The sequence below is a fragment of the Sinohyriopsis cumingii genome, chromosome 9 (assembly GCF_028554795.1).
Source record: "Sinohyriopsis cumingii isolate HCF-2022 chromosome 9, ASM2855479v2, whole genome shotgun sequence".
NCBI lineage: Eukaryota > Metazoa > Mollusca > Bivalvia > Unionida > Unionidae > Sinohyriopsis > Sinohyriopsis cumingii.
Window position 1 is genome coordinate 68,252,055 of NC_142969.1, and position 23,352 is coordinate 68,275,406.

The window sequence follows — 23,352 nt, forward strand, 5'->3', positions numbered from 1 at the left end:
TATGGTATATCAATCCCAACAAGTACTCCCGGGTTTGAGTCTTTACTTAACAGAACGGTTTTCCCCCGCCTGGCATCAAGAACAGGGTCTAGTTTGTCTCTGATAATCCACGTTTCGTCGTCTTTAACAATAAATTTTATCTGTATGAAATATCTTCTATCGTCGAGATACCCAATTATGTTACGCGCGATTGTATCGTTCATGGTAGCATCAATGATACGGCCACGAGCGATGCTAGCATCGCCAAAAACTCCTTGAGTTTCGGGGATAATTTTATACGAAGACCACGTGTGTGCGGCACCATCACGACGAAACTCTTCCTTGGCGTTCTTGATAACACCAAGCAGTTCCTTTAACCTTCTTCGTCGTGGATCAGCGGTTAACCGGTCAAGATCGAATCGAGAACCTGATACGGGTTTTATTCTGGATAGTCTTTCAAATTCCTCCATATTATAATTAAGACAAGTATTTAAATAGGCAAAAATATTATATATAATGAACCAGTGCAAGTGGATCAAACTAAATTCATCAGCGCCGTGTAGCAAACCATGCAGACACGAATACTGTGGACAACATGCTCAACAGGTCCGCGGTGGGAGTCTAGGACCGATGCCGTGTATCAGATGCGGCATTGGAGTACGAGGAAAAACGCAATTATGTTCAGCGTGTGGTGGAAAACGCTATCGAGAACTAAAACGGTATTATGATAAAAAATATCCAAACTGTGATAACACTCTCTCCGAGTATGATTACATAAATAAGTTTTCAGGCAAATTATGAATTAGACAAATAATTTTGCTTATATTATAATGAATCAAGAATTCGTCCCACATCCAACTATTCCAAATTATGAGGCAAACCGAGATGGCACGGTGCGACACTGCACGCGAAGACGACCAGTTGGTGGAGTTGATAATTGTGGTTATTCACGATTTACTGCCACGCGCTCAAAGAGGTATTTATGTCATCGTTTCGTCTATGAATGTTTCTTTGGAGTGATCCCTAAGGGGTTTGTCATTGATCACATTAACGGTAATATACTTGATAACTCTATAAACAATCTTCGCATGGTCACTCAGAGCAAGAACTGCCTACTGGGTAACACAGGGTGTTGTAAAACAGTTACAAGAAGAGCTATCAAATCCACGAACACAATTACAGGTGAAGAAATTGTATTCCAGTCAATAAACGCCGCCAGTAAGCATTTCGATATTTGTCCACCTGCTGTACAGCATGTCGCAGATGGGATCTACAAAACAGCATTTTCCAAGAAGCTCAAACAGAAGATTTCATTCTGTTATATAACTCCGCCGATGTTGTAACCCAGATAGAACTCGAAGAGTTACGCTAGCGTTTCCAAAAAAATAAACGGTGGGACCCGGGTCCACATGAAGGTCTAATACAAGACCAAGAAAAAAAAAAACAAAGCATCGTTGGAAATGCAAAGCATCGCTCATGCAAAGAATTTCCTGAGAAACGCTAGCGTTTTCACGCATTTAAAAATATGAAAATATATAATAATATGAATCACGAAAATATAAATACCATACTTGTTGAAATTAAAAAATTACAACATCGTGGTTTTAATATTTTACTAGACACTGAAACAATTATGTCAGATTTTGAATCCTTGAATGAGCTATCAACGAAGAAGAACAATCTCCCTGCCAGATATAGGTTCATTAAGGGTTTGCAAGATCGCATTTACAAATCACTTGCCACGATAACGTCCAATCAGGTATCTGAATTTATTCCACTGTGCCATGCAGTTGAGAAGATTCGTCTTGAATTGTCACACGAGTATGAGACTCGAAAATTAATTAACACCAGGGTGAGACTGTTGCGAGGTTATATAAAGGACGCGGAAATGCCTGCTAGTATTTGTGACCCCGAAGAAGTGTGAAAGTGACAGCGTACTTGACATTTCCCGGGTAAAAAAAAAGTGTATTATTTTTTTTTGTATTTCCAATTTCAGATTTTGGAAATGTTTTACATTTTCAGGATTTGCTTGAGCGCTTCAGCATCAATACAACAATGAGAATAGTTCATGATCTGTTCTCGTTGACACCAAGCTGTGATCATATGATTTTGCTGTAACTGCGTCAATTGTGACCGCGTCAACAAGAAGTCTTCGTCGCCGTACACGTCAACGATTATTTTAACGGGGAAATACTGTTCTGGGAATGTCTGTCCCGAGAAACTCAAAGAGTTTCCAAATGCGGTTTTTATTGCCTCGTGAAGAATTTGCTTATCATGAATATGAACTCGTGCGTGAATGTATTCATACATTATACACAACTGTTTTTTTTTTAAATGCGTGAAAACGCTAGCGTTTCCAGAGATGCTTGCATCGCCAGAAACTCTTCCAGAAATGCTTTGCATTTTCAGTTTCAGGATTTCACCAGTAAGTTTATACTAACAGTCTCGCCACGCAGGTCCAACAAATTCCCCCGTTGGTCGGCAAGTTTGAAATTTATCGTTGACAACCACGGATTATTACACCGTAGATAGACAGGATTGATTGGTTCTTGCACAATCAGAAAACCAGGGGGGTCTTTTGGTGTGAACGTGTACAGGATAAACCCCTGTTGGGCCGTAGTATTATCTGATGCGCTGTAGCTACCGTCGATGACGTCACATACAAGATTGACCGCGATAACATCTGTGATCGAAACGATCCCGGGTGAGATGTGTCTGCCATCGGCGGATGTACTGTTGTCGTGCTTGAGAATAACAGGTTGTGGTTTTGTTCGCGTGTACGTGGCAGAAATATCTTCGAAAGATTTCGCGACAAGATCAGAGACCGATTTTCTCAGCGTGTGCGCGTTATATCCAGGAAGTGTAAATTCTGAAATCTTCTCCACGGGAATACCAAATTGGGATGCAAAATTCGATCTTTTTTCGTTTCCGTAATCGCCCTTGAGATTCAGTAGATTCTGAATTATTTTTTGATTTATAATTTCCATCGCGGATGCGAGTTTGTTTAGTTTTTCTATGGCTGTGATAATTTTATCGCGAGAACTGCTTGCAGTTCCAGGACTTGTTAAATCAGAAATATAATCTTGAAAATATACTCGCAACAGTTCTAGCTGTTGTTTATGTGCTTGTTTGATCGGATTAAAAAAATGAGCTTCTATATCTTCTGGCTGGTATTGACGGTATTCCCCGCCCGTGAAAGCTGCCTCTATTATATCTACGGGAATTCTAGGTGATGTTGAAAACCAGGCTTCTCCGGATATTAATTTATCTGCAAATAATAAATAATCCCCGACGAGGTCGTGTGGGTCTTGCTTAACGGTCTCGAAATCTGATTTTTGGGGTGGTGGTGGGCCCGGTTCAGGTTCGGGTCGTTTTTGTGGCCATCCTAATACTGTTCGAAGAGAGCTGCTATAAATATCCACGGCGTATCCCGGTGTTGAGATTTCAATGACCGCAGACAGCGTTGGTTCGTGCGCGGTCAAAGATATTTTGGCTTCCTTGCCGGTGATTCGTTTTATTTGGCGTTGTATCTCATTGTTGATTTCTTCGATCTGATAACTCCCAGTGGGTAGCGTAATTGTATCCCATTCAAGTTCACGTTGTGGGTCCGCGCTGGGTCTCCCGAACACTAACGAATTATTCGGCTGCAGATCACCAAATGATGCCGACCTGATATTGGGCCAGCTGTGATACACACTGAGCTTTGCCAACGCGATTTCGTTCACCCGAATTGGAGTTCGAAAATTAATACCAAATTCTGGTGTCGTCGAGGACACTGAGATCATTGTGGTCCTTACCGGTGTTGTGTTTGTGACTATTTGTTGAAGCAGTTCCGTTGACATTATTTATTTGTTTAGTTTTCAAATAGTCATTGTACGCATCTGACATTAGTTTGAATTCAGAATCTGATATCGACGCGGCGTCGCTACCTTGCACGTCTAACGATGATGATATCAGCGATGATAATTTCTGATATGCGGTCGTGGCTATATTTAATTTTGTCGTGTAATCGTGTAATTTTGTGTTAGCGCACGAGGATATTTTTTTTGCTATGATGTTGAAAACTCCCCCCGCGGTAGTGGCCGTACAAACAGAGATCGTGGCCGCGACTGCAATTACCGGAGTGACCGCTGATAGTATTACTCCCGCGGATGCAACAACGGCAGATACTGAATAAACCATAATGTCTAACACTGTTATGCGTCTGCGGTATTTTTTTACCTTTCGACTGGTTACTTCGATGACAGTTTTTAACTCAGATTGCCACTCACGGACTTGATTATATCGATATTGTTGAGCATCTGGAAATCCTTCGAATTTCAACGTTGACATTTATTTAAAAATCGCTGGCGATTTCAATTACTGGTAATTTTCAATTACGTAACCAATTGAGGCGTTGCAGCGACGAATTCCAAACACCACCAGTAAGATGTTGATGTTAATTCCTTGTCGTCGGCTACAAGCATAAATATTTCTTCGGTTCCGCTGTTTAGTATTACAGTGCAAACCGGGGAATACCTATCGGTGGAGGGTCTCCAAGGATATGTTGTGAAGATTTCAAATTTAGCGGCTGAAAACACAGACAACCTGTAAACACCGGTGGCTGTTGCTGTATATTTGATAGTGTTATTTTGTTGTGACCATGTTGCGAATCCCGATGATACCGTGAATACGATGTTGGTGATATGCCCGGGAGTAACTCCAGTGGGAACTTTAATCAAACTGGTTTTGTTAACGATATCAGGAATACCCGATACGATATCCTGCTGTGTTTGTTTGATCGTGTTAATGTTGGTCTTGATATCAGCGAGGTTTACACCGACGACTGGAGGAGTCCCAAAGAACTTATCCACGGACTCATCAGTTTTTGCGAAGTTTCTTTGGAGTCTTTTAAACCCGTTCACGTGAACATCATACTCTGACCGCAGCGTATTTAGTTTACCGTTGACGATGTCCACATATTGTTTGTTTGACGCATCCTGGTCGGATTCGGGATTCGCTAACGCGGTTATTTTGTTGCCGCTCATGCTGAGTTCGCCGGTCATTACGTCGCCGGCTTTTGTTACTTTATCGCTGACTAGGCCAGCAACGTGTTGGTACTGCGTGTCGACGTATTGTTTATTTGCGGCATCTTCGAGACCTTCCGGATTTTTTAGAACGGTTATTTTGTTGCCGTTCATGCTGAGTTCGCCGGTCATTACGTCGCCGGTTTTTTTCACACATTTATCAACACCTTTATCAATACTGTCTTTGATGCTTGCGATTGATATATTCGAGTCCTTGATCCAGCCACCATCACTAAATGCAACGAAGTTATCCTTGGTAGCTCCAAGAACTCTGCGAATTATATCATTCCACTTAATGTTGCTCGTTCTTAGTTTTCCTTGCTTGTCTTGGAAAATAGCAACTTCATCTGGGTCAACTCCGGCTAGATTCAAAAGATTTTCGACTTCATCTCGGGTCGCATATTTTGAGAGATCAGCATCTGTGCTTGGTTTACCTCTTCGTGTGAAAGGTCTTCCGTAAATATCCACCATTATTCTTATTGCTGTTTTTCAAATGCTAGCATTGGATGCGGTATATTCATGCACTACTTTATGAGGAGGAGTTGCTGGATTTCTTGAGATTGCATCAAGAACATTTAAAACCTCGTTTCCGCAAATGGGCGGATCAACTAATGTTTGTGTTGGTAACGTCGACTGCCACACTGGAACATTAAAAAATCTGCTGTTGAGAGTGCGAGGCACTCCGCGGACATACCTGAGAAACTCAGTTGGCGGTGCTAGCCCGTACGAATCGAAATAGATAATTCCACGTGGATCGATCGCGTAAGCAACCCAGTGAGTTCCAGGACCGTCTTTGTTGTCGAGATTGATAATGCCAGTTTCTGGATTATTCGGTTGTTGCGGTAATTGATCTCGCATAAATACTCCTCTGAAATGTTTTATACGCAATTTTTTAACAGCATCGAGTAAATCAAAATTAGAAGCTGGAAGCTTCAACATCGGGGACACTTTGTGTTTCAGCGTTAGAAATTTTTTGGATACCATGATGCGGGAGTTCCCGGTAGTCTTAGACCGCGTCCCTTTTTTTTGTACCCCTGTCCGGTTGCTTTCTTTAGTGCCATTCCAGCTGCGGTTCCAACTGCACCAAGTGCTGCTGCCTTTGCTACGGCTGGTGCTGCCGCGGCAATCAACGCCGGTATTGCTGCGAGAAGAGGAAATATTCCACCGGTTTTAGTCATGTCCTTGATAGCTGCAGCAGAGAAATTAAGTCGGACACCGGTTTTTGCTGTTAGTGCCTTATTAAAATGTTTAATCTGAGTATTAGTCAACGACAATTTGTTTGGACCGCCAGTAATCTGATCTCGTTTTAGTGTTATTGATGTCCCGCATGTGCTTGCGTTCTTCGATTGCAATTTCTTTGTCTGACCGGAAGTCAAGGTGACGTTAACGTGACTGTATGACATTATATTTCAGAAACTAATCTAATTGTTATATGTTTTCTACTGGAGCGTCAATAACTCTCATTCGTCCGCCAACACCTTCAAGCAGCATTGCTTTATCGGAGAGTATAACCGCGACAGCTCTAAAACCAGCAGGCGGGCCGAGGGGAAACTCACCTACACGAGCTTTGAAGTGTATATCAACGACAGATTGTCTGGTTAGATCCAAATGTTCCAGCGAAAAGTAATAAATCGGATACAGCGTTGTAAAATCCAGTTGTGATATCTGCAACCCGGTATCAATATTTTGATCACGTCCCATAAATGTCATCAAACGATGATACGCACGCGCGACCTGATTGTTTTCAAAATCTATCACTATATCTTCGGATGGTTCTTGATGTCCGTTTATTCGCAGCGAAACTTCAGAGACAGCAAGTTTGTCAAATATCATATGACTCTGTAGTTGGGAAGTCAACCTCGCATTTTGCTGGAATGCAACAAAAATATGTCGCGGCGCTGATATTCCCTGTTGTGATGATATATGCCACGTAAACTGCCCGAGACCGGCACCTTGAATGGAATCTGTTGTTGTTGTTAACCACGATATCAGTGATTTACCGCCTGTGTCCATGAAAGAGAGTAACCGTTGCTCTTCAGTGATCGATGGGGACATCACTGGCATCCACAAAGCAAGCTTGAATAATATTACTTTACCGCCAGCAACACCGTCTTCTCGCCAGATGGCGTCAACGTCATCACTTTTTCGGTTAAGTACAACTGTATGATTGGCTCCAAAAATAACCTTTCTGACATTTCTGCAAAATCCAAAGATGTGAGACAGTGGAATTGCGCATGAAAATCTCCTACGTTCACCTGATAACATTAATTTACGTGTAGCAAAACCTAAATTGTAATCTGGACTAGGCCTTAATATTGAAAATGCAGCACCTGGTCTGGCCGCAAATCCAGCCGGTTGCGGGTCTACAGCAGTGCCTTGTGCTGTTTGTACTTGAATAGTAGATCTGTGTTCAGGATGATCAGAATTATCCTTAGCGAACATCATAGTCGGACCAGCTGATCTAGTGTAATCATCTGAGTATCTCGCTAATCCCAGGATTGTTGTAGCAACGTCAACATTATCCTGAATTATTTCAATTTCTCTTCCGTCAATGCTGTATGAAGCACTTTTGAACAGCGCCATGATACCGTTGTTAACAAAACCAACTCGAACATTAGCTCCGTATGCTGTATTAGCGGCAACATCTGTTACAAGTTCACCCGTGACTTCAAGAAATGCTTCAGCGGGCAGGAAATATCTACTTGTATCCTGGACTCGTAATTCAATTCGTCCGCGTTGATTAGGTACTGTTGCCTCATAAGAATAATACTGATAATCGCGCACGGACTCATCTTTTAGTGTTGGTGCATCCATGTCGAACGCTGGATCAGATATAGGTTTAAACATTTTATATAAAATTATCGTCTTCTAAAACGAAATCCGCTTCCTGATATCAGGCTTGTATTTATTTGTTCGGGTGTTTGGGTTACAAGCTCTGCAAGTTTTTGATTGGCAGCCTGATTTATTACTTTACTGACGTCCGCGGGCATAAGTTCAGTACTGGCCAGTTTCACCGGTGGCGGTTTTTTTGATCTACGAGTTAACCGTAACAGTCTATCCTTGATTGACGCGAATGCCTTCCCGGCGAGATCACCAACAGATCCAAGGGCTTTATCCTTGACAACATCAATAGCTTTCATCGACAATTGTTTTGCAATTGGAATCGCTTTAGGGGCTATTCTTGAAAACAAACCAGTAATTGTATCACCGAGACCATCTCCGTAGGTTGCTCTGTAGACTGGTAATCGCGAGTTCACTACGCGGACTGGTAACACGCTAGCGTGTCTAGGTTGAGAATTGTGCACGATCATTTTATTTAATTATTGTTTCTCTAACTAAATTTGCTAGTCGCTGTAGTAACCATCCGCGAGTTCATCAATGAGTCCCCGGTAAACGCCGATATCCATGATGCCACGCTGAAATAGTCTCTGACAGATATCTGCGGCTTCATTTATAATTTCCGGAGAGTTGTTTCCGGCACGTCTTCCTCCGATGAGAACTTCCAACCGTGATACGTCATTGATGATATTATCAGGACAAATAAAATTATTTCCCAGACCACTACCAGTAGCGGCTGGTGCGTCGTGAAATTCTTCCTCTGGAGATTGCGGCCGAAGTTGTGGCTGAGATGATGAAGGTTGTTTTTTCTGCTGCCGAGTTTGTTTCTGCTGCCGAGAAGAAGGTTGCTGTTGTTGCTGTTGTTGCAGAGGTGGAGGAAGTTGATACCCGGCGGGTTGTTTTTGTTCTATTTGTTTTTGTTTTGCTTGTTCTTCTTTTGCTTGTTTTACTAGTATCTTATGAAGGTTTGTTAAATCTTCATGAAAATTTATAAAATCTGGATCATCATCTCTAGCTTGCTTTTTGTTTGTATATATTCGATATATCCATTTGATAATATTAGCATCAGCTGCTTTTTCATGGGTGGGGGTTAAAATTTTAGTTTTATTATATAAACCGTGTAATACTTTTTTAGGTAATTCTTCCCTTTTAGTATTTTTAATTTCTTCGATAAAATCTTCCTTAAATCTTTTAATCAATTCTGCGGTTTCTTTTACTGATTTTGGTTTTTCTTCCCCGGCGGCGACGTCAGTACCTTCAGGTGGAGGTTGAGCCGCAGCGATATCAGTTGGAAGATCTCGTAAAATCTTCTTTGTCTGTTTAGTTCTTCTTGCTATTTTTTCAGCCTGCGTCGCAGTTTGTTTTGATACCGGAAGAAGATCTTCTTTGATGACAGTTGTAACTTTCTCAGTAGCTTTGGTCACGGGTTTAAATAATTCCTCCGCGGATTCTGCAAAGACTTCCCGTGCTTGCTGTCTTAGTTGTAATTTTTGTCTGACACTATCACGGATAGGAAGAAATTTCTGAATTGCTTCGAGACGTTCTCGAGCTAATCTAGTAGTAAGTGCTTCTCCGATATTTGCCATTATTTATTTGTCAATGATTTAATTCTGCTAACATAAAAATGTTTCCTTGGAAACTCGAATATTTCTCACAGCGGGGGGCCGATCATGGATTTTTCAATGACGGACCCCGCGAGCGATGCTAGCATCGCCAGGGAAACTGTTTTTGTGTGTTTGGCCCTCCTGTATTTGTGAAACTGTTTTTATCTATTTATCCTACTTTTAGTTTCGGTCTGTTCGCCCTCCCTGCTGCTAAGCCAGCAATACAACTTTGCGTCATTTATATGGTGTTTGATATCTCTTCAATATTCTTGTGTCCAGGATATAGGGATGTAAACGTCATAACATATGCAAGATTACCGCACCAAATAAATTACACAATTTAATATAATCATATCAAAGGTACCTTGCAACTAGAATTAAGTTTTGATGCAAAGTATAATCGGTTCTTAAACGAACGCGATTCAATGCTTATGAATCCATCCGCACATGTTGCCGAGGCAAAACTGATTTAAAAGCAAATGTAAAAAATAGAGGCAGATTAACGTGATTTATACTTATCACAGTTCGGATAGCCTAATGAATTTCGAATACATTTTGATTGTTCTTTTGATGGATTTTCGTGTGCATGCAATAACTATGATGTCCAATAAATACACTCAGTGACTCTCGGTTACACATATACATCTATATATACCTGTATCTAACCTTATTAATTCAGAAAGAGAACAAACGCAATTAGAAGTGCCAAAACCAATTAAGAATACGCTCATTGCAATAGGAGTTTACAGTTTTTCGTTTAATATAAGGGAGAAGACGATCCTACTCCAGCAGAAACTATTCTCATTGGAAGTTAAATGTATGATGTCATACAAGGATGTGTGGTCACCAGTTACCGTTGGACGCACACACACTCACAAACACACACACATGCACACACACACACACACACACCGCTGTGCCAACACGTACTAGCTGAACCTTTGCACCAGTATATAGACAGATGCCGACACCGGGGAAGTAAGAGGAATGTATGAAGGTATCAAGAAGGCAACAGGCCACCCACCTCCATGACCACCCCCCATAAGTCCAAGTCGGGCGAAGTCATCACAGACCAGGGGAAACAACTGCAGCGATGTGTTGCACACTATATTGAGCTGTATGCGCCCCAAAACAACGTGACTGATACCGCCCTGGATGCCATTCCAGACATGCCTGTCATGGAGGAACTAGACATACAGCCCACCCTAGAAGAGCTCGGAAAAGCCATCAATTGCCTTGCCTCTGGGAAGGCTGCTGGAGGCGATGACATTCCGCCTGAAGTCCTCAACAGCGGGGAAACCAGCACTGCTCCACCACCTACACATAATCCTCTGCCTCTGCTAGGAACAGGTAGGATACATCCAACAGGACATGCGTGACGTCGTCACATTGTATAAGAAAAAAGGAGACCGTAGCGATTGCAACAACTACCGGGGCATCTCCCTCCTCAGCATCGTCGGAAAGTCTTTCGCCCGTGTTGCCTTTGAGCGCTTGCAGATCCTAGCCTCCCACGTCTACCTAGAATATCGGTGTGGATTTCATGCCGGCAGGTCAACTGTATACATGATCTTCTCACTATGCCAGCTGCAGGAGAAGTATCGCGAGCAGCAGATGACCTTCTACATTGTCTTCATATACCTGACGAAGGCGTTTGACCTGGTCAGTCGGAGTGGAATCTTCAGACTCCTCCAGAAGATCGGCTGCCCCCAAGACTGCTTGCCGTCGTCACCTCGTTTCACGAGAACATGCACAGCACAGGGTGCTTCAATGGCGCAACATCAGAGGCCTTCCCAGTCATCAGCGGAGTCCAACAAGGCTGTGTCCTTGCGCCGACGCTCTTCGCCATTTTCTTCTCCATGCTTCTCCAGTACGCCTTCAAGGACTCCAGCGAGAGAGTGTACATCCATACCAGGGCTGACGGCAAGCTGTTCAACATCGCCCGTCTCTGTGCTAAAACTAAAGTCATATAGATACTCATCCGTGAATTGTTCTTCGCCGACGATGCAGCCTTGACATCACACACGGAAGATAGACTTCAGGAGCTGGTATGCCGCCTATCCCACTTCTGTAAGGAATTTAGACTGACCATCAGTTTGAAGAAAACGAACGTCATGGATCAGGACGCAGACTGCTTTCCCTCTGTCACCACCGATGGGTACAACATGGAAGTTGGCAAGAACTTCATATACCTCAGGTCCAACATCTCCAGCTCACTCTCCAGTGATTCTGAGGTGAACGGCAGGATCGCCAAGGCACCAGCAGTGATAGCCAGACTTATCCAGAGGGTCTGGAACTACACCAGCCTCACCGAGAAGACAACATTGCGTGTCTACCAAGCCTGCCTGCTGAGCTCACTCTTCTACAGCAGTGAAACATGGACCACCCATGCAAGACACGAGAGGAAACTCAACAGCTTCAACCTGAGATGCCCTACGGCGCATTCTGCACATCCAGTTTCAGGACAAGTACCCAACACAGAGGTTATAGAACGCGCCATCATGAACAGCATGTCCTCCATTCTCAGCGAAGGGCGTCTTCGCTGGCTCGGCCATGTCAAGAGGATGGACCCAGACCGCATTCCCAAGCACCTGTTATATGGGAAGTTAGCAGAAGGTGCACGACCGACTGGACGACCACTTCTTCGCTATAAAAATGTTTGCAATAAGGACATGAAGACGGCCATGAAGACTTGGAGAGCTGTGCGAACAACCGTTCCACCCGGCGTCTAGCTGTCAGACAGGCAGTTCAAAAAGCCGAGGAAGACAGAAACATAAAGCAAGCTGAAAAGAGAGATAGAAAGAAGGAGAAACAAAAGCTTACTCTGGAGCTACACCATTATCTCCCGTAGATGGACTGATGCCAAGGTTATGTATGTATGTATGTATGTATGTATGTATGTCTGTATGTATGTATGTATGTAGGTACGTACGTATATATGTATGTATGTATCTAGTTTGCCAATTGTGGATTCTACTAACTGTGTGTATAGATTTTATTCCATTGCACTAGGATATACTTTTAATTTCTCAACCTCTTCAAAAACCGTTTATTGATCCCGATCATTAAATCAGGCCGTAGTTTAGCAAACTTAAATAATATAGCTTTCGAAAGATTGCATCCTTCACGTATATTGCAATTCTAGGAAAATATGTGAAGCTTTTGTTATTACCACAGCACAATATGTATCTATTACACCACGGTTCAACGAGGCTCTAAATCTTTTTGTTACTATGTTACTACTTTGCATGCTTATATAACTGAAGTTTATGATTAGAGGTTTTAATATCAATCAACCATGTAGAGATGTCATCAACATTTTTCGTTGCAGTATTATTATTTCTTACTGTGTGTTTTTCTTTATTATTTTTGGCTTTAAAAAACATTTTTGTTTACTCATTTTACGTTTATAATTTGCTTTAAACCATTTCACGATTTATTTAGAGTTTGTTTTTATTTGTTATTTGTTTAATATTTGGCTATTTTGAACTACACGTAACAATGTTTCCAACCATTGAACTTTCTAATATTTGGCAGGATGCCCACTTCCTTTTTATTGTTAGCAGGTATATTTTCGTATTCGTCTCTGCTTGTGACTTTTCTTAACATTTGTTATTGTGTCCCATACTTGAAGTGGCGGTTTCCAATGTCATGAATATACTGATGTGTATGTTATTTTAAAGAAATGTGTATTTATTACCTACGATGCGATTAATTATATTTATTTTGTTGTGACGTGATCTACTAGTGTAATCATTGCCTTTTGTGTGATGTCTTCAAACCTTACCTTTTTTCCAAAATTTTGCGATTTCACCAGAGAGGGTTGACCATCTTTAAAGTCTCGAGCAAAGTAGAAGTCGGCATTGGGATTAATATCATAGTTCCTCTTCAAACTCATTGCCAGAGTGTCTGAACCGCGCCTGAGATGAAATGTCAACTCATCAGGGAGGTCGATATCACCGAGCGTACGTTTATCGGTCTGGGATCTTGTAGTTACATCAACAAGCCACACATGTTCCGAGGATGTTGTTAATGCTAATACGGAGATAAAAAAAATTGTCACCAAAATTAATGAAATTGTTTTCAAACGATTTTATTGCGACAATGATGGCAGAAAAAACAGACGTGTTGCAAGAAATCTATATCTCTGATAAAAAAAACAAAATGATATATTACCCGCCTTCATTTAGAACACTATGTGATTAAGTCGATGTTGAACCCTGTTGCACACATATATGTGCTATTAGTCACTCAATAGCCCATAACATATATCCTCAACGTGGCATTAAAATTAGTTCAAGAGTCCAGCCGAAGCGTTGTTTCGCCACTCTTACCAATACAAAAGTTCTTACTCTTCACAACAATAATATTTCGCTGTGCTATAGGCCCTTTTGCGTATCTCTTCTCATTTGTGTCAATGAATGCTGTTCAAAAGTTGCGTTATAAATATCGATAAAAAGACGTTTCTGCATTTTACAAGAGTTTTGGACTACCGAAGTTTGGCAAATTCATATTTTATATATTGTTCTTCCAGTTGTTTACTTTGTCAAAAATGTCCGCACTAGTAAAAAGCTAAAGACACATCCCATGCGTGGACTTATACTGTTTGTGGCAGATAAAAATGATAGGATAAAAATAAAACGCAGTAGTTGCATTTGACAGAATTTGGAGTGGAGAATCTTTAAACAAAATTACCATAATGTTAATCAGTTTTCTTGTAAGGCTTACATTCTACGTTTTGTTCATTTCTGGCTTCCTTAAATTTAAAGCCTGTTTACTCGGACTATTTGCTACAAGGATACGAAGTAAATAACTCAAAGACAATTTAAAAAAATCAAATTAGTTGATACGTGTCCACTTAAGGATATATTTTTAAGGATATGTTTCTGTGTCGGTACATGAGTGCCTTTGCCATGTTTCCTAAATCACTTGTTTCATAAACTCAGTTGCAAATTAAACATAGTAGAGACAGCATTATCAGTAGACCAATCGATAATGTATTGTGCAACATGCTAATCATGCTAATCAATCAACGTATAAGTGTCATCTAGTTACCGCTAACATGAAGATATTAAGATGTTTAGCTTTCTTTATTTTTTCCAGTTTCTTGGAGCCAAATGTTTCCCTATGTTGACAAATGTACTTTTTGTTGCAACATAGATAATTAGATTAAGGAGGACACCCTCGGGCAAGACCCAGACGGGACAAATGTTTTCTTTATAGGTTTGATTCTTCATTGTGTTACTGAAGCATATCAATATATCGTTTAGCGTCATGTAAGCAACATATCCCGAAGTTTAGTACCTATATATGGTGGAAAAATTTGATTATGAAAACTACTCATGCAAGACTTTTTCGAAGAGAAAGGAATAATCACCCGAAATGAGAAATGAAAAACACAAAAATGAAGATTGAAACAATCTTTGGTGTTACATACAATTGAATGAACTGGTATTTTTAGATTAGAAACTAACATATTACATGAAAGTAATGGTTCCGTGACATCATTTTGACAGCAATAAAATAGCCTCCATATATGTTGTTATTATGTTTTTATAAATAGGTGGTGAATAAATAAATTTTCCCAAATTCTGGTTAAAATGCAGACTAAACACACACACACACACACACACACACACACACACACACACACACACATATATATTTACCTGATTGCAGAGATGAGAAGAAAGCAACAATGTACACAGCTATGTCAACCGTCATGATTGTCTAATGACTAGTGGACTATTGATCAGCAAGTATCACACTAATATATCCTTTTTTGGTGGGTTTCAAATGCAGGTCTCTTTTTAATGCTATTGGTCAAACCTAATGTCAAACGGTTAATAGGGGCGTGCCAACAGTGAAGAGTTCACGGCTTTAACTGTGTTGATTTGAAGTATACAATATAGTTGGTCTGAACGATCGGATACTTTTGTAAACAAATAACGTATATTAAACACGAATATATTATATAAGTTAAATAGGTACATGGAATACAAGGACGGAAATATGTACTTGTACACATTAGGTATCCTTGATTATATGTATGTATGCATGAATGTATGTATGTATGTATGTATGTATGTATGTATGTATGTATGTATGTATGTATGTATCTGTGTATGCATGCATGTGTGTAAGGTTGTTTGTGCGTGTGTGTGTGTGTGTGTGAGTGTGTATGTATGTATGTATGTATGTATGTATGCATGTATGTATGTATGTATATATATATATATATGTATGTATGTATGCATGTATTGTATGCATGCATGTATGCATGTATGTATGTATGTGTGTAAGGTTTGTGTGTGTGTGTGTGAGTGTATGTATGTATGTATGTATGTATGTGTGTAAGGTTGTTTGTATGTATGTATAGATCAATGCATTTATGTATGTCTATACGTATGCATGCATTTATGCATGTATGTATGTATATATGCATATATGTATGCATGCATGTATGCATGTATGTATGTATGTATGTATGTATGTATGTATGTATGTATGTATGTATGTGTGTATGGATGGATGGATGGATGGATATATGTATGTATGTATGTATATATGTATGTATGTATGTATGTATGTATGTGTGTATGGATGGATGGATGGATGGATATATGTATGTATGTATGTATGCATGTATGTATGTATGTATGTGTGTAAGGTTGTTTGTATGTATGTATATATCAATGCATTTATGTATGTCTATACGTATGCATGCATGTATGCATGTATGAATGAATGCATGTATGTATGTATGTGTGTATGGATGTATGTATGTATGTATGTATGTATGTATGTATGTATGTATGTATGTATGTATGTATGTATGTATGTATGCATGTATGTATGTATGTATGTATGTATGCATGTATGTATGTATGCATGTATGCATGTATGTATGTATGTGTGTAAGGTTTGTGTGTGTGTGTGTGAGTGTATGTATGTATGTATGTATGTGTGCAAGGTTGTTTGTATGTATGTATATATCAATGCATTTATGTATGTCTATACGTATGCATGCATTTATGCATGTATGTATGTATGCATATATGTATGCATGCATGTATGCATGTACGTATGTATGTATGTATGTATGTGTGTATGGATGGATGGATGGATGGATATATGCATGTATGTATATATGTATGTATGTATGTATGTATGTATGTATGTATGTATGCATGTATGCATGTATGTATGTGTGTAAGGTTGTTTGTATGTATGTATATATCAATGCATTTATGTATGTCTATACGTATGCATGCATGTATGCATGTATGAATGTATGCATGTATGTATGTATGTATGTATGTATGTGTGTATGGATGTATGTATGTATGTATGTATGCATGCATGTATGTATGTATGTATGTATGTATGTATGTATGTATGTATGTATGTATGTATGTATGTATGTGTGTATGTACTCTTTTGAAAAGCATTATTGTTGTATTATGCAAAGCATTTGATTTTGTTTGGTTTTATCTGTTATTTTCTTATGACCATATAGTTGTCACTTAAATGGTAACATAAATGGTTCATAATCGTTCGTCTATATAGTTCGTATAATACAATTGCCGATAGGCAGAACCACTCATAGGCAATTACCCGTGTTTTCTGGAACTAATGTCATACAGTAATATGAATTATCTTTCTGGAGAATATTTAAATTTCGACAATTGTGCGTTATGGAGTTTTATCCCCTTTTCATTAAAAAATACATTGATTACGACTTTGCCATTCGCATCTAACGATATTATTTGCCCAGTAACTGTTACTCAGATAAGTGCGTTGATGTCGATTACCGTTTTCTCAGCTGTGTAAATGATGTGAAATGTTCTTTGTTGTACAAAACTAGAGTGGATTCAGAGTTACATAGCACTAAACCATTGGAGAAACAATCCCTGAGTGTTTTTGCAGCTGGTTATTTAATGTCCTATGCGGTGTTACCAATCCGCTTTAATTTGGGAGTGTCAACTTAGAATTTTCCCAACAGTTAAATTGTATTTGGTGCTTAAAAATATATTTCATTTGATACGAGTTTCTGGCAACGATACTATATCGCAGATATTTGTGGACAAGTGGGAAAATATTATTATCAATATTAACATCCGCTCTAAATAACTCGAACAGCCCGTCGAAAATTTTCAAAACTTCATCACTGCCGTCAGAATCCATCGCGTATTTTACATGCTAAAATCTTATCTTAATGAAAAACATCAAAAAGATGGTTAAGTACCCTGTCGAATAAATGTGAAATGTTTTCAATTGGATACCATTTTATATATCAATGACATTGCTGTCTAATATCGAATTGTTTAGAATTACTGGCAAAATGATACTGTATCGCCATTCCTTATGCCACACGAAGTGTCTCCCTCGAGTACCATAAAGTGGCTCGTCGCTTGCTGATGAAATTTAAGGATACCCAAACCTTTTTTCCGTCAGTCTTAATCGTAGTTTGTTTGCAATTTTAGGTGATGACACAAACATGGCCCTGAATTTCAATCCGAAGATCAACAGTATTACGGAATTTAACAAGTATTTTCGATTCCCTGTAGAACTGAATGAAGGATTGAAATTGATCTTTGTGTACTCCGATGTTTTGGAGTACAACGTGGTGGACACGCATTCACACCGTTACTGAGAGTCATTCCTTTCAAAAGTGGATTCTGCCACGACCAATGACGAGGAAGGTGGAAACACCTATCACGTTCACCGCGAATTTATACATCATCATTATTTACCCGTCAAACAGTCTCAGCATTGGTATAAAACGAGATATGGAACACAATGTTCCATTCATTAAAGGGAAAGTCACAGTGAAACTCCATTTTCGAAAACTAATCTCTAACAACTTGCAAATCATGTATCAATTATACCAAGGAGTCGCTGAACAGCGAGGATACGGTTTTGGAGATATGCTGGAATCGGCGTTTCCTTCAGTGGTCCCTGTTTTTAAGCCGATGGTGACACGAGGATTGCACGTCTTGAACGTCTAGATGACCAGAACAAGAACAACAGTTAGTGTCCTGTTTCGCCAAACACCTGGGAAAAACCACTACAGGGTTGACCAAAAAAGATTTCTATGCATGTCAAAACGATCATCCCAGTCACATTTAATACGAGCAATGCCTAATGAGTCAAGAATAATAATTGGTCTCATCTTGGAAAAAGCAGTGTGGCATCAGTGGCATAAAGACTTGCGTGATCATTCATCCCCTCAACTGACTGCTCAAGAGATCCATTGCATTGATCATATCTTGGCCCAGAGTAAGAGACGAAGCGAAGAGATGATTAATTGATAGAGATTTTCATGCAAAAAGTCAGGATTGACTTGATGACTTATCATTACCCGTGAAAAAAGTACAAAATGAATACCTGGGAACTGTATTACCATTTGAAAAACAGTTCGTACATCGCTTCATGGAACCCTTTCGTGTACGCTAGAAATGAACTTCCTCATCGCTCGCAAACTTAAAGACCATCAAACTTATGTCGGCAATACAGACGATAGTCATCTCCCAGGAACCCAATGGGTATCCATCTACTTTCCCCACGATGACTGTGTGGAGTATTTTTATTCGTATGGATTGCTGCCTTTAGAAGACGACATTGTCGACTTTATGAGAAGAAATTCTCAGACGACACAATTCAAAAATATGAAATTACAAGGCACACATTCTATTGTGTGTGGTGTATTTATTTTCATCAATGGAGTCTCGGATATTTTTTAGAACATTTAGTGACTTATTTTGATCGTAACTCTTCTAGACACGATGAAAAAGTAGATAGATGGTTTTGTGACCATTATGGATATCTCTTGCCTGTAGCTAGAAAACATTTCAGGGCCACTACAGTGCTAAACACCTAACACATAATATAACAATTTTTTTCAAACAAACTATTTTTGACAAGGTTGACAACGTTGAAGTCAAGTTACTTCCACTGATGGGGGTCATTTGGCCTTTGTTGTCAACCTTGTCAAAAACAGTTTGTTTGAAAAAAGAAATATAGTATATGTTACTTATTTGTTGGTTGAATACAAATGTTATCTTTTGAATAAAGTATTTGTAGTTTGTTTTAAAAATGAACGCTATGAATATAGTGTCTCTCTATCCCTCACCATGATACAAGCTATAGCGTTCCTACCCAAAATATCGTCCCCGCTAGAGCCATATAAAGCGGGGAGGTCTGCAGTCTGACTATCCATTGTTGACTCATCCACGTATGAAGATGTGCTCAAGCCTAGCAAAGCTGAACGAACCCTAGGTGAATTTGAATCATGTCATTCAAAGCCTGATACCCAAGCCTGAATAGATATAGACTGTCAGGATGTTAAAAGTAGCCCAATACCTGATAGAAGAGTTCTTCAAAGATGAAATCAGGAAGGAGCAAGAAAACTGAATAGACTTCAGAAGAAGCGAGAGCAGCAGCAACAGCAGGAGCCAGACGGAGGCTTTGTGGAATGTCATGAAGACACGAAAGAGTTCTCATTTTCCTTCCGCAGACGCAGACCCTATCCTGTCGGAAGGCCTTGATCCAGACGGAGACACAATTCCAAACGTTAAGAGATTACCTAAAAAACCCAACAAAACAGTCCTTTTCAGGGCTACCCCAACACTCTAGAAAATACTTGCTACTCATATTGACGAAATATTTGTCCGTCTTTGTGTTTGTCTGTAGGTTAAAAAATATAAGTGTGACTATAAGTATGTTTTCCTTCAAGTCTGCACTTGAAGAGTATAAAGAGTAGCGTTTTCAGTCTGACTTGAAGTCAAGACTCCATCACCACCACAGCGTCATCCACAGCCAGTATCAACACCACCAACACAACCGAGAACCGCTGTTCCCCAGACCGAACATTGGTAAAAAGAACTGGATAGACAGAGACAAGAATGGGAGCCTCAGCGTCTTCCATAATTAACGAGGCCACAGCAGGTCGAAGGATGGTAACGGAGAGATACTTCAGAATCCCGCAAACTGAAGATTGGTAGCTGGAGCCACATAAGATGCCTCCGCACTCCCAATCGCACAAATAAATAGGATAAATGACTGGAGTAGGAGATGCATGCGGGGCGGGCGGGGGGAGGCAGACCTGGGAGGTGCTATGATTAGCAAGGTGCATTTGGAGCTCAAAAAAGAGCCATTTTCAGGGCTAACCAGATCTCTAGAAAAGAGACACTAATTAAGTTACCAATTTGTGAGAATGTGAAGTGTGACTATAAACACTGATTCCTTTACTAATGAGTGTGCATGCGTGTATGGTTGTATGTTTGTGTGTTTGTTTGTGTTTGTTTGTTTTTGTTTGTACGTTTATCTGTGTTTTCATGTGTGCTTGTTCTTTCCCTACCAAGAAAAATATTTTTCCCTTCACTAATGAATATTTATAAACGTGGAGTGGTGTGATTATAAACATTAACTCCTTGTCTAGTCTGTATTGATAGTAGGTAATGGTTTTATTTCTTGCCTCTGTGTGTGATAGTTGATAATGTATTTTTTCTTCCCTCTATGTTGATATTAGATAATGGGTCTTTGTCTTCATAGAGGACCAAGAGAGAATGAGATGGAATTCATATATTAAAAAAGGAGGAGAATGAAAAGAAAAAAGAGAAGGAGAAGGAGGAAAAGGAGGCGAGAAAGGAGGACAAAGATGACAATAAAGAAGAAGAATGTAGAAAAGAAGATCAGGCGATGGTGGATAAGAAGACAAGAAGACATAAATTAGAACAGCAAGAAATATAAGCCAACGCCCTTTTCAGGGCCTCTCCATTCCCTCGAATATATATATATATATATATATATATATATATATATATATATATATATATATATATATATATATATATATATATATATATATATATATATATATATATATATATATATATATATATATATATATATATATATATATATATATATATATATATATATATATATATATATATATATATATATATATATATATATATATATATATATATATATATGTATATATATATATATATATATATATATATATATATATATATATATATATATATATATATATATATATATATATATATATATATATATATATATATATATATATTCCCTCCTTGCCATACTGAAATATTTGCTGGTTTGTTTTTGTCTCTGTTTGTCCCTAGAGTAACGCGTATTGAAGGCAACCCCTTGACACGCTGCCCCGATTGAGGTAATCCACTTGCAACATTGTTGCCAGTGTCCAGTACCGTGACCTAACCATTGTTCAATTCCTATTGCCCCTATATAGGCCCAAATTTCCCTTATCTGTATACAGGCCAGTAGTGAAGGGGGATACCCTAGCGACAATGGGTATTAGCATTACAGACCCCGCTGGGACAATCTGGCGACAATGGAAAATTAACATGGAGAAAAATCGTGGGACAATGTGGCGACAAGGGAAATTAACATGGAGAAAATGTGTGGGACTGTTGAGTGACAAGGGAAATTAACATGGAGAAAAATCGTGGGACTGTTTAGCGACAAGGGAAATTAACATGGGATTTTTTTTTTAAAAATAAAAAATAAAAAATAAAGATAAAAAATAAAAACGGGGTAGGCAATTGAAAAGTCATTCTCTTTTCGAGAAATATTGCTGGCCCTGAAAAGGGCCTTTGGGTTTTTCTTCTTCTGCTTCTAATTTCTTCTTTATCTCTACCAAGTTCTTATTTTATCTCCTACACTCTTTCTCTTCTTTTCTTTCTTTTTTTTCTCCTGCTCTTCTTTCTTCTTCTCTTCCTCTTTCTTCCTCTTCTCATTTTCTTCTTCTTTTTCAATTTTTTCGTTCCATTTGCGTATTCTTATTCTTTCCTCTTCATCCTCCTTTTCCTCCTTTATCTCTTTCATGACACCACTTATCTTGTCCTTTACCTTTCTTAAGTTATTAATTTCCATCTTTACACGATGGGGACTATAGGAATAGTGGTCTTCAACGAGTCTTATTAACATCTGCTCCATCATTCCTAAATTGTCTAAAACGTCTTGCAATGTTTGCATTTTGTCCATTTGGTTAGAAGCCATCTTCTTTGTAGAATGGTTTGAACGACGAATACTGTTGGTTCTTATAGTGAAAGCGCGGACGTGAAGGAAAACATCCCCTAAAAACATAAAATTGATCTTACCTAGATCATGACCAAAAACAACAACGCGCGGACGTGAAGGAAAACATCCCCCTATTTTTCTCATTTCATATAATAAAACCCTAACTATACTCTCCACATACGCTAAAAAACCCATAATCTACTATTCACACAAACACATACTCTCACACTATTAAAAAAAGAGTTAGTGTTTATATTCACACTACTCTACCTACACACATTGGCAAATTGATGGTTATTTCTTTTCTAGAGTATTGGGTAGCCCTGAAAAGGGCTGTTTTTTGAACTCCAGATGCACTTATCTAATGGTTGCACCTTCCTGGCCTGGCGCCACACACGCATCTTCTTCCCCAGTCTTCTTTCACCTTTCTTCTTGGGAGTGCAGAGGCAGGATATGTGGCTTCAGAATCCCAATTTTCGGTTTCTGGGATTCTGAAATTTCTTCTTCTCTCCTTTTCCTCCTCCTCCTCTTCTTTGTTTCTTGTCCCCTCCTCTTCTTTTCTTCTTTCCTCCTCCTCCTCTTTCATTCTTGCTTCTTCGACAATGGCCTCCGCGGCCAGTTCATTTAGTATGCGCCTGGCATATTCCAGGTGCATCTGGAGTTCTAACAGTTTCACTATTCTGGTGTTCATTCTTCTGGTGTTGATCAATCAACAAGGGTAGCTAGACTGCCGAGCGAATTTCAATTTATACTGAAAGCGCGGACGTGAAGGAAAACATCCCCCTAAA

The 23,352-nt window shown here is 39.3% G+C and overlaps 1 protein-coding gene across 1 annotated transcript in view; it reads left to right on the top strand.

Annotated features, from left to right (window-relative positions):
- Window positions 1–10,515: 10,515 nt before the first annotated feature.
- The window catches only part of LOC149791965 (cyclic GMP-AMP synthase-like receptor 1), a 74,525-nt gene continuing 61,688 nt past the window's right edge, over window positions 10,516–23,352 (top strand). The window contains exons 1-2 of the mRNA XM_089969505.1: window positions 10,516–10,837; window positions 11,948–12,186. Of these exons, the coding sequence (XP_089825631.1) occupies window positions 10,516–10,837; window positions 11,948–12,186 (561 nt within the window). The remainder of the gene's footprint in view (window positions 10,838–11,947; window positions 12,187–23,352) is intronic.